The sequence below is a fragment of the Oncorhynchus kisutch genome, linkage group LG13 (genome assembly GCF_002021735.2).
Source record: "Oncorhynchus kisutch isolate 150728-3 linkage group LG13, Okis_V2, whole genome shotgun sequence".
In the NCBI taxonomy this organism is placed as follows: Eukaryota; Metazoa; Chordata; class Actinopteri; order Salmoniformes; family Salmonidae; genus Oncorhynchus; species Oncorhynchus kisutch.
In genome coordinates, this window is record NC_034186.2 from 58,095,809 (window position 1) to 58,111,562 (window position 15,754).

A 15,754-nucleotide genomic window follows, 5' to 3' on the forward strand; every position below is an offset into this window, starting at 1 on the left:
ACTATTGTTTTGGCAAGTCGGTTAGGACATCTACTTTGTGCATAACAAGTCATTTTTCCAACAATTGTTTACAGACAGATTATTTCTGTATCACAATTTCAGTGGGTCAGAAGTTAACATACACTAAATTGATTGTGCCTTTAAACAGCTTGGAAAATTCGAGAAAATTATGTCAGGGCTTTAGAAGCTTCTGATAGGATAATTGACATCATTTGAGTCAAATGGAGGTGTACCTGTGAATGTATTTCAAGGCCTACCTTCAAACTCTTTGCTTGACATCATGGGAAAATCAAAACAAATCAGTCACGACCTCAGAAAAAATAATTGTAGACCTCCACAAGTCTGGTTCATCCTTGGCAGCAATTTCCAAATGCCTGAAGGTACCGCGTTCATCTGTACAAACAATAGTACGCAAGTATAAACACCATGGGACCACGCAGTGATCATACCGCTCAGGAAGGAGATGCATTCTGTCTCCTAGAGATGAACATATTTTGGTGCGAAAAGTGCAAATCAACCTTGTGAAGATTCTGGAGGAAACACATACAAAAGTGTCTATATCCACAGTAAAACGAGTCCTAAATCGACATAACCTGAAAGGCCGCTCAGCAAGGAAGAAGCCACTGCTCCAAAACCTCCATAAAAAAGCCAGACTACGGTTTCCAACTGCACATGGGGACAAAGATCGTACTTTTTGGAGAAATGTCCTCTGGTCTGATGAAACAAAAATAGAACTGTTTGGCCATAATGACCATCGTTATCTTTGGAGAAAAAGGGGGAGGCTTGCAAGCCGAAGAACACCATCCCAACCGTGAAGCACGGGGGTGGCAGCATCATGTTGTGGGGGTGCTTTGCTGCAGGAGGGACTGGTGCACTAAACAAAATAGATGGCATCATGAGGCAGGGAAATTATGTGGATATATTGAAGCAACATCTCAAGACATCAGTCAGGAAGTTAAAGCTTGGTCGCAAATGGGTCTTCCAAATGGACAATGACCCCAAGCATACTTCCAAAGTTGTGGCAAAATGGCTTACGGACAACAAAGTCAAGGTATTTTGGAGTGGCCATCACAAGGCCCTGACCTCAATCCTATAGAAGACTTGTGGGCAGAAGGAGGAGGCCTACAAACCTGACTCAGTTACACCAGCTCTGTCAGGAGGAATGGGCCAAAATTCACCCAACTTATTGTGGAAAGCTTGTGGAAGGCTACCTGAAACAATTGACCCAAGTTAAACAATTTAAAGGCAATGCTACCAAATAGTAATTGAGTGTATGTAAACTTCTGACCCACTGGGAGTGTGATGAATGAAATAAAAGCTGAAATAAATTCTTCTCTACTATTATTCTGACATTTCACATTCTTAAAATAAAAGTGGTGATCCTAACTGACCTAAGACAGGGAATTTGTACTAGGATTAATTGTCAGGAATTGTGAAAAACTGAGTTTAAATATATTTGGCTAAGGTGTATGTAAACTTCCAACTTCAACTGTACATATGAGATGAGTAATGCAAGATATGTAAACATTACTAAAGTGGCATTATTAAAGAGACTTGTGATCCATTTATTAAAGTGTACAATGATTTCGAGTCTGTATGTAGGCAGCAGCCTCTCTGTGATGGCTGTTTAACAGTCTGAATGCCTTGAGATAGAAGCTGTTATTCCAGTCTCTCGGTATCAGCTTTGATGCACCTGTACTGACCTCGCCTTCTGGATGGTAGCAGGGTGAACAGGCAGTGGCTCAGATGGTTGTTGTCCCTGATGATCTTTATGGCCTTCCTGTGACATCGGGTGCTGTAGGTGTCCTGGAGGGAAGGTAGTTTGCCCCCGGTGATGCGTTGTGCAGACCGCACCACCATCTGGAGAGCCTTGCGGTTGTGGGCGGTTCAGTTGCCATACCAGGCCGTGATGCATCCCAACAGGATGCTCTCAATTGTGCATCTGTAAAAGTTTGTGAGGGTGGTTGCGCCTTCATTTCAGTTTGTCCGTGATGTGTACGCTGAAGAACATAAAACCTTCCACCTTCTCCACTGCTGTCCCGTCGATGTGGATATGCAGGTGCTCCCCTCTGCTGTTTCCTGAAGTCCACAATCATCTCTTTTGTTTTGTTGACGTTGAGTGTTTTGTTGTTTTCCTGACACCACACTCCGAGAGCCCTTGCCCCCTCCCTGTAGGCTGTCTTATCGTTGTTGGTAATCAAGCCCGCTACTGTTGTGTTGTCTGCAAACTTGATGATTGAGTTGGAGGCCTGCATGGCCAAGCAATCATTGGTGAACAGGGAGTACAGGACAGGGCTGAGCATGCAGCCTTGTGGAGATGTTGTTTCGTACCTTCACCACCTGGGGGCGGCCCGTCAGAAAGTCCAGGACCCAATTGCATAGGGCGGGGTTGAGTCCCAGGGCCTCAAGCTTAATGATGAACTTGGAGGGTACTATGGTGTTGAATGCTGAGCTGTAGTCGACAACCAGCATTCTTACATAGATATTATTTTTGGCCAAATGGGATAGGGCAGTGTGCAGTGTGATGGCGATTGCATCGTCTGTGGACCCATTGGGGCGGTATGCAAATTGAAGTGGGTCTATGGTGACAGGTTAGGTGGAGGTGATATGATCCTTGACTAGTCTCTCAAAGCACTTCATGATGACAGAAGTGAGTGCTACTGGCGATAGTCATTTAGTTCAGTTACCTTTGAGTTCTTGGGTTCAGGAACAATGGTGGTCATCTTGAAGCATGTGGGGACAGACAGGGACAGGGAGAGATTGAATAAGTCCATAAACACAGCAGCCAGCTGGTCTGCGCATGCTCTGAGGACGCAGCAAGGGATGCCGTCTGGGCCGGCAGCCTTGCGAGGGTTAACACGTTTAAATGTCTTACTCACCTTGGTCACAGAAAAGGAGAGGGGGGGGGGGCGTAGTCCTTGGTAGCGGGCCGCGTTGGTGGCACTGTACTAAAGAAGGTGTTTAGTTTGTCTGGAAGCAAGACATCAGTGTCCGTGACGTAGCTGGTTTTCTTTTTGTTGTCTGTAATTGCCTGTAGACCCTGCTACATATGTCTCGTGTCTGAGCCGTTGAATTGTGACTCCACTTTGTCCTTATACCGACATTTTGCTTGTTTGATTGCCTTGCGGAGGGAATAAGTACACTGTTATTCGGTTGGCCATATTCCCAGTCATCTTTACATGGTTAAATGCAGTGGTTCGTGCTTTCAGTTTTGTGCAAATTCCGCCATCCGTCCACAGTTTCTGGTTAGGTTAGATTTTAATAGTCACACTGGGTACATCATCTCCAATGCACTTCCTTATAAACTCACTCACCAAATCAGCATATAAAATCGATGTTACTCTCTGAGGCTGCCCGAACATTTCCCAGTTCGGGTGATCAAAACAATCTTGAATCGTGGATTCCGATTGGTCAGACCAGCGTTGACTAGCTCTAGTCACGGGTACATCCTATGTGAGTTTCCACTGACATTGACCAAAAAGGGACACCGTCTTCCAGCTGATGGCTAAACTCGAGTTACACTGCCTTATGCACAAATTCATGCTGTTACTCCTATGAACAGAGAAAGTGAAATATTCTGTTATATTAAAAAAAAGCCCAAGCCGCTAATAATAACAACGCAAGCCTATAGATACACTTTTCTACTCATTCGTTACTGCTGCAATGCTTGTTGTAGTGCTGAGTAGAAATAGGAAGAATTAGCATTTTATTCCTTATAAAAGTGTTGACAGTAATTAGTAAGAACATAAACAGCATATCTTTGCTGTGTTCGTTGACAGTCTCTCTCTAGTCATGGTTTAAATGTTTTGAAATCTCACAGTATCAACTTTGCTGTAGCTTTCTTTTATGCCTGCTATGTTACTACAGACGCGGCCATCTGATTGGCCAGCGGTAAACCTATAGCGCAATTGATTTGCTCTCTGAGCCCGCCGGAAAGGCAGAGTTTGTACCTTCAGACACATGAAATGGTTCAAAATGGCAACAGTTCACCTACCCACCTCGCAAATCGGGTGCACCTAGTCACCAGTTAGATGTGTTTCAAAAGGCGGGCGATTGTTGGTAGGCTGATGGATGCCACATTGTCAAAGGTGTCATCATTCTCCTCAATAGCCTGCTTTTTTTCAGACAACTGTATGTCATTCCTGGCCCTCACCATTTCCACCACTGCGCACTCCTGCTCGTCTGTCAGCACACGGCCACAGCCACCACCATGGGGTCTTCTGTCTATTCTGAGGGTAGAACAGTGTGTACTGTCAATAGATCATACTGTAAGAATACTGTAACATGTTTTGTTTCACTATGTGAAATCAATTAGCAATAATGAGTAGTCATTATGTATGGTTATCATGTACGATACATGTCATTTAGATGTTTATACTTTACAAACAGACATTTTATTTCTGTAGTTCTCAAAATCCATATATAGTTGACAAAATCTTAAAATCTATAGGGTACCAAACGGTTAAGTGGTTAACCATTAAGCGCAGTTGGATTAAGTGATGGTCAACTGTATTTCAGACCTGCCAACCCTGTCCCACCTTTAAGAGTACCAGACGCCGGCGGCAAATTGGAGATGTAACACGGGACGAATTAGGGTTCTCTTTCTCCCGCAAACCGGCTACATACACAAAGCTTAAGCCCGCCGCAAAGGGAATCTGAGCACTGTTCGCTAGAAGAGTCCGGTGTTTCAGCCTATGTAAAGGTGCCTATTGTATTTCTTTGCAGCGCATACATCATTTCAGATTTTCAAAATGGATAAAACCTCAAATCTAGTGCAAAGGCATTTTAGAAGCATTGCCTCTCTAGCTAATACCGGACACTCATTCATTCTTCATCGCGCAGTCTTCTAAACTCCCGACTCCATTTAATGCCAATATGTTTTTTGGCCATCCTCACTAACGACGCCTATTTACCTATTCCCTGCCTGACCTTTTGCCTATCGGATTTCCTGTCATCAACCTCTTGCCTGATCCTGGACTACGTTATTAGCCTTTCCCTGCCTGTACTGTTACCTTTTTGGAGCCCCTGTGTATGACCTTCTGCCTGCCCCTGGACCCAGCTACCTGCCTCTTTGTGGTCCTTTACAATTAAACACATCGTATTCATTACACAAATGAGAAGAGGGTCATATTAAAAGTATTGTGAGCATTGCATTGTGAAACGCAATTACTTTATATGAAAGGTATTTCTAGATGAAACACTGATTTAGGTTTGGTGAAAAGGTCACTGTAAGATTGTTTTACTTAGTCAATTGAAAATGTTTTGAGGGGAAAAAACTGCCTTTTCGATGATCTGTTTTGAGTTGTGAAATTTTATCACACACTTGTGAAAATAGTACGGAAGCGATGAAGGAAAAAAAATGCATTTCACATGATCAACCTATAGGAATCTAATGAATGTTGAGTGTGATCGTTTAAACCCGCCACTGTAAATTTCTTTATAGTGTTTGTAGGCAGAATGTTAACTGTCATATATGGAGCAAGGAAAATCAAATCGAATGTGCTCACAAACTCGGGACTTTTCCTTTTGTGTTTGAAGGATGTATCCGTCTTGAATGGAACATTTGCAACAGAGCCAGCGGTCCTGTCACAAACTAATCCAAAATGGCCAGCTGGTGGCAAACTCTGCTAACGGATGAGAATTTAGACCACGCAACCTTGATATTCATCGCAGTCAGCAATAGTAAGATATGATCAATAATGATAAGTTATACAATTATTCCAGAGGTCACAGAAAAAGATCCAATAGGATTATAGGATATTTGTTTTGTATAGGCTTACACCAAACATCTAAAGGCATAGTCAAATAATATTTTATCTGCAAATTATGAGATTGTCCCAAGGACTCCTTAGGTGCAGAATGCCTAGGGTCTAGGCACTGGGACATGTTTATCATGCAGAATGGACTATTAACACAATTATATGTTGTTCATTCTGTCTGCAATGCTGAATGTTCGCTGGATTGCTTAGGCCCCTGAAGGTGAGTCTCTAGGTAACACACACATGCACGCACGCACGCACGCACGCACACACACACACACGGAAAAACAGTGGGATAGCTAGGACGTTTGGAGGTGATTTGTGATTTGCTCCTGTTGTAACTTAATCTCGCCACTCTCCCTCCAGTCTGAATGCCGCTTTGTTCTACAGCCTAGCTCCATCACAAACACATGAACATAAGACTGACCATACATACAGATATGACAATTCAGAAGTGACCACAAAACAGGACCATACACCTTACAACACTGAAACATATTGACCAGGTGATCATAGCTATGGAGACAACTATAACAGAGTTATTACCACACAGGTTTAACTGTACTGAAGTGTCCGTAACTGAACCACAGTGTCCTGCGGTCATAAGAGTAAATCACACGGCCCCACTACCATACCATGCGGAGGTTCTGACCTTGACCTCTGACATGACATCTATGGCTCATTAAACGTGTTGACGTGGTTAAGCTCTTTGTGTCCGTCAGTATGTGTGTGTGTATGTGTGTGAGGGAGAGAGAGAGACAGAGCGAGAGAGAGCAAGAGAAAGAGAAGTCTTGGAGTGGAAGTGTAGGTGGAACCAGAGATTACCTTACAGTTTTTCCCCTCGAAATCAACGGAGTACTCTATTTAAAAAGGTCACCATCTTCTACTAGCACCTTTGTGAGCAACAATACAGAGAGCTTCCAAAGGTATTTGCACTCTTCATTTTACATATTTCTTCTGTGATTGATAATTTGTCCTACACTTGTATCTTAGATGTGTAATACAAAGTTCTCAGGCAGGTCAACAGAAACTGAGGCATAAGCCATCGGAGCAACTAGAGATAAAATATTTTTATCCACAGCAAGAGAACAGAGAAGTGAGTTCCGCAGCATTAGTTTGTGTGTTTGTCAAATTGGCTGTGCTGTGTCTGTGTTAGACTTGTGCAATGTGTGTTTTTGTTTGTGTCTCATTGGGCGAGTGTACTGACCAAGGCTCTCCTCCCTCATCAGTTGACAAGAGCAGCAGTTCCCTTCCACAACCAGCAGAGATCAGCAATGCTGCACTTAAATGGCACAGAGCTGCAGACTCTCCTGCTATCCTTCCTACAGCAATGTCTGAACGGCACAGGTTTACTGGTCCCAGTACTCTCTCAGAACTACACTACCCAGCAGGCCGTTCTCCCAGTGGGCGGGGCTATACCTAAGGCTCAAGCTCAGGGATTTGTGTACGTTCTACTGATGGTAGGTATGTTTAGTTTCTTCACGTTTGGTATCATGTTGAGTTACATCCGCTCCAAGAAGCTAGAGAGCTCCCACGATCCGTATCACCAGTACATTGCCCACGACTGGACCAAAGGACTCACCCTCCCACGGGCCGTCACACAGGCACTGCATGAGGCAGACACACGTATTGGAGACAACGGGAAGAACCCCATGGTCATCTGCAACCCTGCTGCGTTGGAGCAGCTCCCAGGATAGATTGGGATGGATAGTGAGGAGTTAATAGTGTTGATGTTCTCAATCCTAATATAACATATTATAGTCACAATGACAAGTGAGAGAGAGATTGAGTTACAGTACCTCTTTTATTGTAATGCAATCATAGGCAGAATCTACCGCACACCCATTATCGATTAGTGAAGTTACAGGAGGCAAAATGCAAAACTGGAAAAAGTCACCACACACTTCCACTCATAATAGCTTAGCATTCGGTCAGTCGACTGACCAAAAGCTTACCTCCTATTTAAAGAGATTTTCATCTGACTGGAAGTGTGTGGAAAAATCTTCAGTGGTTTCTGTTTCCCCGTATTTGAGTTCAGAGCAGTTTCAGTCAACTGCTCATTCATAACGAACATTGAGTATTCTATACTTTCATTCCTTCATTCAGCAAAGAAACAAATCAATGTAATTAGAATTGCTTAGCTTATAAACGTAGATTAAAAGTATTTCATTAAATGGATTATTGTAGTCCGATACCATTACCATTGTGTCCTGAGGTCCAGACACTGACACTGTGTAGCATTATTGTAAAGCACAGTTGAGTTACAGTAAGGTCAAGTAACCGTGTTGTAGTAGTGGCTTGTTGTATTATTCTGTGTTATAACATGCTACTGTAATCAACCCAATGTAGCAAAAACACTGAAAATGACATAAGACAAATGATTCAACACCTCTGTGTGTTGACACCTGTGTAAATGGATTAGAAATAAAAGTTTGATTTGAAATATCCTTTTTATCTAATTTTGCCTTCAAGGTCCATTGCTCATTTTAGTAAATTCTGCATCCATGCCAGCAGGCCGCCTTGCCAAGAGTGTTGATGTGTTTTAATCTTCTCTCTATTCTCCCGCTCCCTTTCTCTTTCTCTTCTCTGCTCCTCCCACTGCCTCACTCTTTCCCTCTTGCTCTCCTGTCTGCCTTGAAAGGCTGCTTTCTCTGCGCGGTCGATCTCACGCTCCAAACTGAAGTGGACCATTTGCATGGTAAGCATGGGCGCAATCAGGTTGAAGTTATCCACCGTTTTATTGAGCTTCATAAGGTCATCCGCCACCACCCCACACAGCTGCTGCCACTGAGCATGCTCCCTGGGGTTCATGGGGTCGGCGAGCCGCGCCTGGCCCTGCAGCAGTCTCTCTCGGATCTGCGCGATGTCCTCTCGGATGTCGCGTTGCGTGACAATCCAGGGTGGCTGGTAGCCGTTGTCGATGAGGATGCGGTTGAGGTTGTGGGTCATGGGGTCGGCATACGGGTTGTGCTCAAACTTGTTGATGGGCTTCCCGGCGCCACTCAGGTTGCGGAAGTCTCCCCGGGACATGGATTCCTGAATGAGGTCTTCCACCAGCCTCTCCACTGCCTGTGTGACCTTGATCTGCCGGCTGCGCTGGCGGACGTCCCTCTCCACCAGCGCCCCCTCGGCTGCAGCCGCTGTCTCATGCTCCTTCTGGCGGTAGTCGAGGACCTGCTCCACCGCCCGATCCACTCGGAATTGACGGTATTGGCGCTCGCGCTGGCTAGGCGTCCCAGAGCCCACGCCCTCGTAGCTCAGGTAGTTGCGGTGCTGAGGAGCCACACCTTTCACCTTCTCCTCCTCTTCTTCCATCGAACCCCCACAGCTCTGAAGCTGGGACTGGTGCGCCAGCACGGCGCGGTATGCCTCCTCTACCCGCGCAAACATTGCCTCGTCTGCCGTAGCAGCGCCCGAGTCTGGATGGTACAGCTTGGCCATGAGTAGGTAGGCTTCTTTCACCTGCGCAGGGCTACTCTCGCCCACATCTGGAAGCTCAAGCTGTAGCAGCTGGTAGCTCTCCCGAAGGCTGCGGCTCACACGGGGACCAGAACTCAGCGTGCGGAGAAGGGACCGGAGGCCCAGGGGGAGCAGCGTGCGGCCATGACAGAAATCCCCATGGTGAATCAACAGCTGCATGGCGTAACTCATCTCTGCTGGGGCACGCAGAAGCACACACCTGCCCAACAGTGACAAGAAACATGATGTTGCTTGTTGTATTTGTTCCCACACTTAATTGTTAGCATAGGGATGCATATCATGCATTTGAAAAGGTCATGGGATGCTTTTGAACCATTGTTTACATTCTGTTGGTAGTGGTCTAGTCTGAAACACAGAACCACTTTTGCTAACATGCCCCTCCTTGTACTCCATGTCATTGCCAGGGATTGGTAAGGAGTGGAATGATAGTAGAAACAAATTGGTGGTACCCACGCTGGTAGTATTCCAATATTTGATGGAATTATGCACTTGTTAATTTGACACCTACTGTCAGAAATAAAGCTAGGCATGCATTAAAGCTACAGCATGTAACCTCACAGACATGTATCGGTGACTACTGTAACTATTCCCGTGTTATGAAAGAACACCAGTAGCTAGCTGTCATCTTTATTACCCGCATAGCTAGAAGCTAAATCATGCTAGCTGAGCTCCATGGCTAACTACATCGTTCTATGCGCGTTTTAGGTAAACAAAGCATCTAGCTAACAAGATACTAATTGCACTAACCTTATTAAAATACAGTCGTCCTTCTCATTAGTTTCAGACAGTGTTATTTCCCAATAGGTTCAGCGTCAGACAACAATCAGGTCGAATCACTTTGGTATAATTAGAAGAGGTCGGAAATGCTCGTTTGGTGCTGTTAGCTAACTCTCCCAATGAATGCAGGGAGTTGCAGTTTTTGCCTAATCCTGTGTTTTCTTAAACTACAGATACACTGAAGACAGAAACTTAACGTGAACAACTGTGGCTTTTGATTATGCTAGCAGCATAGTGTATTAATTTTATTTTATACTTTTTTATTACGTTTTATTTCAAATACATTGAGGGGACTGTTCAATATTAAATTTGTTTTGTTCAAACAAAGCATTGTCAAACAAGCCTACTAAGATAACGTTTTGTGCAAGTAGCCTGCATTTTTAAACAGATGATGTGTCCTCCACAAAGATAACATTTTTTTTAAAGACACTGTGAATGTGTTGAACATGCAACTAAAGGCAGAATTCCTTGGAACGTGTAAAAACAGGCTAATGTGCGTTCATGTGTTAGTCGGAACTAGGAGAAAGCATTTCCGACTTGCTAACTGACTGAACGCAGCACCAGTATAACTACAACCAGTTTGGAAATGTCAGTTTCCTAGTTCAAACTAGTTCACCCAGTTAGTAAATCGGAAATGCAGTTACCTAGTTCCGACTAGCACATGAACTGCCATTATCCCATCTACATCTACAGACAGCCAAATATGGACGGTAGCCCATATTCACTAGCTATAGCAACCAAAATAAACCAAAAAGAAGAGACTGATGCAAACAAAACAGAAAGAACGAAACGGAGGGAGCTTCCTGAATGTGTCCAATAGAAACTCTAATGCGACTCAAAGATACACTCCTGGATACCAATCTGTTTGTGTCATCATCATGCCAGTCCTTGCCATGCAAACAATGACAACTAATTGACAAGACAGATCAAACAGATCTAGTACCAGGCTATCAATGGCTCACTTATGATAAGCAGACGTTTACGTTCAAATGGCCGTATGCTTGTTAATGTTTAAGAAACGACATAGCCTCAGCACAGATGTATTGTAATCTCATTTTTATAGGCTACATAACACCATGTTACTACGTGTATCCAATGGCACAGTAGAAGAAGGCTGATGTTTTAAGTATCCCCTAACCAATTGTGCTTTTTTTGTCATTTCTTTGCGTTGTTTGTACATAATGTCTTCTGAGAATTTGTAAGCGGTCAAATAAACTCCCACTTCCATTCTGCTAGCAAACGTGCAATATTTGGAGAATAAAATCGATGACATACGCGGAAGACTAAACTACCAATGGGACATTCAAAACTGTAATATCTTATTCTTCATGGAGTCGTGGCAGAACGACAACACTATCAACATACAGCTGGCTGGTTATACGCTGTACCGGCAGGATAGAACAGCGGCGTCTGGTAAGACAAGGGGCGGCGGACTATGTATTTTTGTAAATAACTGCTGGTGCACGATATATAAGGAAGTCTCGTGCTATTGCTCACCTCAGATAGAGTATCTCATGATAAGCTGTAGCTGTAGCTACATGTAGCTACATGATAAGCTGTAGACCACACTATCTACCACTTTTCTCTACCTCGAGAGTTTTCATCTGTATTTTTTGTAGCTGTTTACATACGACCCCAGACTGAGGCTGGCACTAAGACAACATTGAATGAGCTGTATTCCGCCATAAGCAAACAAGAAAAGAAAAGAGTCGGCACTCCGAGTAGCCGGGGACTTTAATGCAGGGAAACTTAAATCCGTTTTACCAAATTTCTATCAGCATGTTAGATGTGCAACCAGAGGGGGAAAAAATTCTGGACCACCTTTACTTCACACACAGACACATTACAAAGCTCTCCCTCGCCCTCCATTTGGCAAATCTGACCATAATTCTATCCTCCTGATTCCTACTTACAAGCAAAAATTAAAGCAGGAAGCACCAGTGACTAGATAAATAAAAAAGTGGTCAGATGAAGCAGATGTTAAGATACAGGACTGTTTTGCTAGCACAGATTGGAATATGTTCCAGGATTCCTCCGATGGCATTGAGGAGTACACCACAACAGCCATTGGCTTCATCAATAAGTGCAACAATGATGTCGTCCAAACAGTGACCGTACGTACCTACTCCAACCAGAAGCCATGGATTACAGGCAACATCTGCACTGAGCTAAAGGCTAGAGCTGCCGCTTTCAAGGAGCGGGACTCTAACCCAGAAGCTTATATGAAATCCCACTATGCCCTCCTACAAACCATCAAACAGGCATAGCAGCAACACAGGAATAAGATCGAATCGTACTACATCGGCTCTGACGCACGTCAGATGTGGCAGGGCTTGCAAACCATTACAGATTTCAAAGGGAAGCACAGCCGAGAGCTGCCCAGTGACACGAGCCTACCAGACGAGTTAAGCTACTTCTATGCTCGCTTCGAGGCAAATAACGCTGAAACATGCATAATAGCACCAGCTGTTCCGGAAGACTGTGTGATCACGCTCTCCGCAGCTGATGTGAGTAAGACCTTTAAATAGGTCAACATTCACAAGGCTGCAGAGCCAGATGGATTACCATGACATGTATTGTGAGCATGCGCTGACCAACTGGCAAGTGTCTTCACTGATATTTTCAACCTCTCCCTGTCCGAGTCTGTAATACCAACATGTTTTAAGCAGACCACCATAGTGCCTGTGCCCAAGAACACTAAGGTAACCAGCCTAAATGACTATCGACCCATAGCACTCACATCTGTAGCCATGAAGTGCTTTGAAAGGCTGATCATGGCTCACATCAACACCATTATTGCAGAAACCCTAGACCTACTCCAATTTGCATACTGCCCCAACGGATCCACAGATGATGCAATCTCTATTGCACTCCACACTGCCCTATTCCACCTGGACAAAAGGAACACCTATGTGAGAATGCTATTCATTGACTACAGCTCAGCGTTCAACACCATAGTGCCCTCAAAGTTCATCAATAAGCTAAGGATCCTGGGACTAAACACCTCCCTCTGCAACTGGATTCTGGACTTCCTTACGGGCCGCCCCCCAAGTGGTAAGGGTAGGTAACAACACATCCACCACGCTGATCCTCAACACAGGGGCACCTCAAGGGTGCATGCTCAGTCCCCTCCTGGAATCCCTGTTCACTCATGACTGCACGGCCAGGCACGACTCCAACACCATCATTAAGTTTGCCAATGACACAACAGTGGTAGGCCTGATCACCGACAACGACGAGACAGCCTATAGGGAGGAGGTCAGAGACCTGGCCGAGTGGTGCCAGGACAACAACCTCTCCCTCAACGTGATCAAGACAAAGGAGATGATTGTGGACTACAGGAAAAAGAGGACCGAGCACGCCCCCATTCTCATCAACGGGGTTGCAGTGGAGCAGGTTGAGAGCTTCAAGTTCCTTAGTGTCCACATCACCAACAAACTAACATGGTCCAAGCACACCAACAGTCGTGAAGAGATCACGACAAAGCCTATTCCCCCTTTGGAGACGGAAAAGTTTTGGCATTGGTCCCTAGATTCTCAAAAGGTTCTACAGCTGCACCATCGAGAACCTCAGTCAGGAGGTTGCATCACTGCCTGGTATGGCAACTGCTCGGCCTCCGACGCAAAGCACTACAGAGAGTAGTGTGAACGGTCCAGTACATCACTGGGGCTAAGCTTCCTGCCATCCAGTACCTTTATACCAGGCGGTGTCAGAGGAAGGCCCTAAAAATTGTCAAAGACTCCAGCCACCCTAGTCATAGACTATTCTCTCTGCTACCGCAGGGCAAGCGGTAGCGGAGCACCAAGTCTAGGTCCAAGAGGCTTCTAAACAGCTTCTACCCCCAAGCCATAAAGCTCCTGAACATCTAATCAAATGGCTACCCAGACTATTTGCATTGCCACCCTCTCCCCTCTTTTACACCATGTGACTAATAACATTTGATCATTTGTTTTGATTTGATTTGTTCATTTGTTTTCTGTTGTTGAGTTTTAAAAAAGCTAGATGATTAGAATTTACCACACAATATTTGCTAATGAAAAGAAAAAAACAGCGGTCAATATAAAATGTTTAATTTATTGCAAATGTTGGAGACAATTCATTTTTCCAATTTAAGAATATAATGTCAAACAGAGTGCAAAATTATCATCATATTTTTGTCGCTTGCCTTAAAAAAAAGAAAAATGGCCCCTATCCACATTATTCCCCCTTCAGGTCACTGATCAGGAATGGCTCCAAATCCATCAGGATATCTAAGAATATATCTTTGCCTTTGGGCCCACATGCTTTCAGAGGGCCGTCGAAAAGTTCCCTCATCTTTTTCTGATTGGTTCTGTTAGCCCTCACTTCACTGTAGGCGTTTTGGGTGATGATTCCCCTCTCCAGGAGTCTATCCAGTAGGGGTTCCACCTGGCTCACTCTGTCGATCAGGGCCGTCCGGTGATGGTCCACAAAGTGTTTGTCTGAGGTAGAGAGAGGACATGACTTGGGACTTTTGGCAGTGATGGAATGCAAAGCATACATAATATATTTGATAGGTGCCTATATCTCTACATGCCTCCTTTAATGTTGTGTTTGTGTGCGTGCATGTGTGTAGGGTGTGCAAATTGGAGGATAGACGTGATGCACTTTTTCTAATTCAGACAGGATTAAATAAACTATGGGCAGTGAAAAATGCTGCTGAGGATTCTAGAGGAGGGCAGCAGTTGCAACTACAGTATGTTGAAGAAAAAATTAAATGGAAGGACTTTTGTGATTGCTCATCGAGGTAGAATACTTTAGGTATTGAATGTTTCCCCATTAACCATCACTAATTACAGTAAAACATACATTTTAATAACGTCGGCATATTTGAGACATTAGGCTATATAACACCTGGTTTAGTGTTTACCTTTGATCATGTTCTTTGTACCAGGTGCACCAGCCATTGCAGCACCCGATGTTACGCAAGATCTGTGAGCTGTAAAATAGGCTTCATGAGACACTACCAATCGAATAGAAATATGAATAGTAGGCCTAAAGATAAATCGAAATCAGCAAGAAATCGAAATGTGTGTTTATGGTATAATGTATTAGGCCCATTTTGAGTTGCAAATTGAATATATGCTACTGTATGATATCATTCTGGCCAGAAGAGCAAAATAGAATGCTCGCATAAGTGAAAGTAAAACTGTCAACTTCCTTATAGTTTTCCTTCCATACGTTATGGACATTTCAATGCAATTTATTTAGGACAAAGGTCTAATAAAGGTTTGTTCTAGCCTACTTTTGTGTTAACTGAAGTGGTTTCTAAACATTTCAAAGATATGAAATTAAATATATTTTTTTTTAAATGTCCGATGTACGTGCCTCCTACTTTTTCGACTTACATTTCTTGAAATCCGTCAGTTCCCTGCTGCACCCTGGAAGTTAATTGCACCCAAGACCTCTATATCCACATTCACAGCCCCGTCTTCAGTGAATGTACGGGTCAGAAGCTCTACCAAGTCCACTGGGCCCGCTTTCTCAACAATGCTCCTTGCTTGCGGTCACAGAGTTTACGTCTGAACTTCTTCAATTCAGCTTCTCCCAAGTCTTCAAAGACACCGATTAATATGTCGCCAACAGTTTTTGGCCTATTTTATGCCAACCTGTAATTTAAACCAGGTTTTGTGAGATTGGGCTATGTGTCTTCTGTTCTATGTTGTCTAATAGGCTTCTCTTCAAGATACTGTACATCTTCCCACCGTCTGACGTCATAG

At 44.1% G+C, this 15,754-nt stretch overlaps 2 protein-coding genes and 1 long non-coding RNA gene across 3 annotated transcripts; 1 reads left to right on the plus strand and 2 right to left on the minus strand.

The window, feature by feature from the left end:
• The first annotated feature begins 3,232 nt into the window (after positions 1–3,232).
• On the plus strand, positions 3,233–7,031 carry LOC109902107 (uncharacterized). The gene is made up of 3 exons (XR_002256827.2): positions 3,233–6,685; positions 6,775–6,855; positions 6,989–7,031. It is a non-coding gene; the product is annotated as an uncharacterized LOC109902107 (long non-coding RNA).
• A 513-nt stretch (positions 7,032–7,544) lies between these two features.
• On the minus strand, positions 7,545–10,151 carry dnajc28 (DnaJ (Hsp40) homolog, subfamily C, member 28). Its single transcript, XM_020498189.2, has 2 exons — positions 9,987–10,151; positions 7,545–9,438 (listed from the first exon to the last, which is right to left on the minus strand). The coding sequence occupies exon 2, from the start codon at positions 9,408–9,410 to the stop codon at positions 8,241–8,243; it is 1,170 nt and encodes a 389-aa protein (XP_020353778.1). The 5' UTR covers positions 9,411–9,438; positions 9,987–10,151; the 3' UTR covers positions 7,545–8,240.
• A 3,919-nt stretch (positions 10,152–14,070) lies between these two features.
• Positions 14,071–15,745, minus strand: LOC109901473 (apoptosis-associated speck-like protein containing a CARD). Its single transcript, XM_020497471.2, has 3 exons — positions 15,383–15,745; positions 14,905–14,973; positions 14,071–14,476 (listed from the first exon to the last, which is right to left on the minus strand). Exons 2-3 carry the CDS (start codon positions 14,939–14,941, stop codon positions 14,214–14,216), a joined length of 300 nt encoding a protein of 99 aa, XP_020353060.1. The 5' UTR covers positions 14,942–14,973; positions 15,383–15,745; the 3' UTR covers positions 14,071–14,213.
• Between the last annotated feature and the right edge of the window lie 9 nt (positions 15,746–15,754).

What these genes read in the sequence shown, in the direction of transcription:
- dnajc28 (XM_020498189.2), bottom strand. Translation starts at nt 9,410, where the DNA reads ATGAGTTACGCCATGCAGCTGTTGATTCACCATGGGGATTTCTGTCAT.
- LOC109901473 (XM_020497471.2), bottom strand. Translation starts at nt 14,941, where the DNA reads ATGGCTGGTGCACCTGGTACAAAGAACATGATCAAAG. An exon ending in TACAAAGAACATGATCAAAG is followed by an intron (nt 14,477 to 14,904) that starts GTAAACACTAAA and finishes TCTCTACCTCAG; the next exon opens with ACAAACACTTTGTGGACCAT.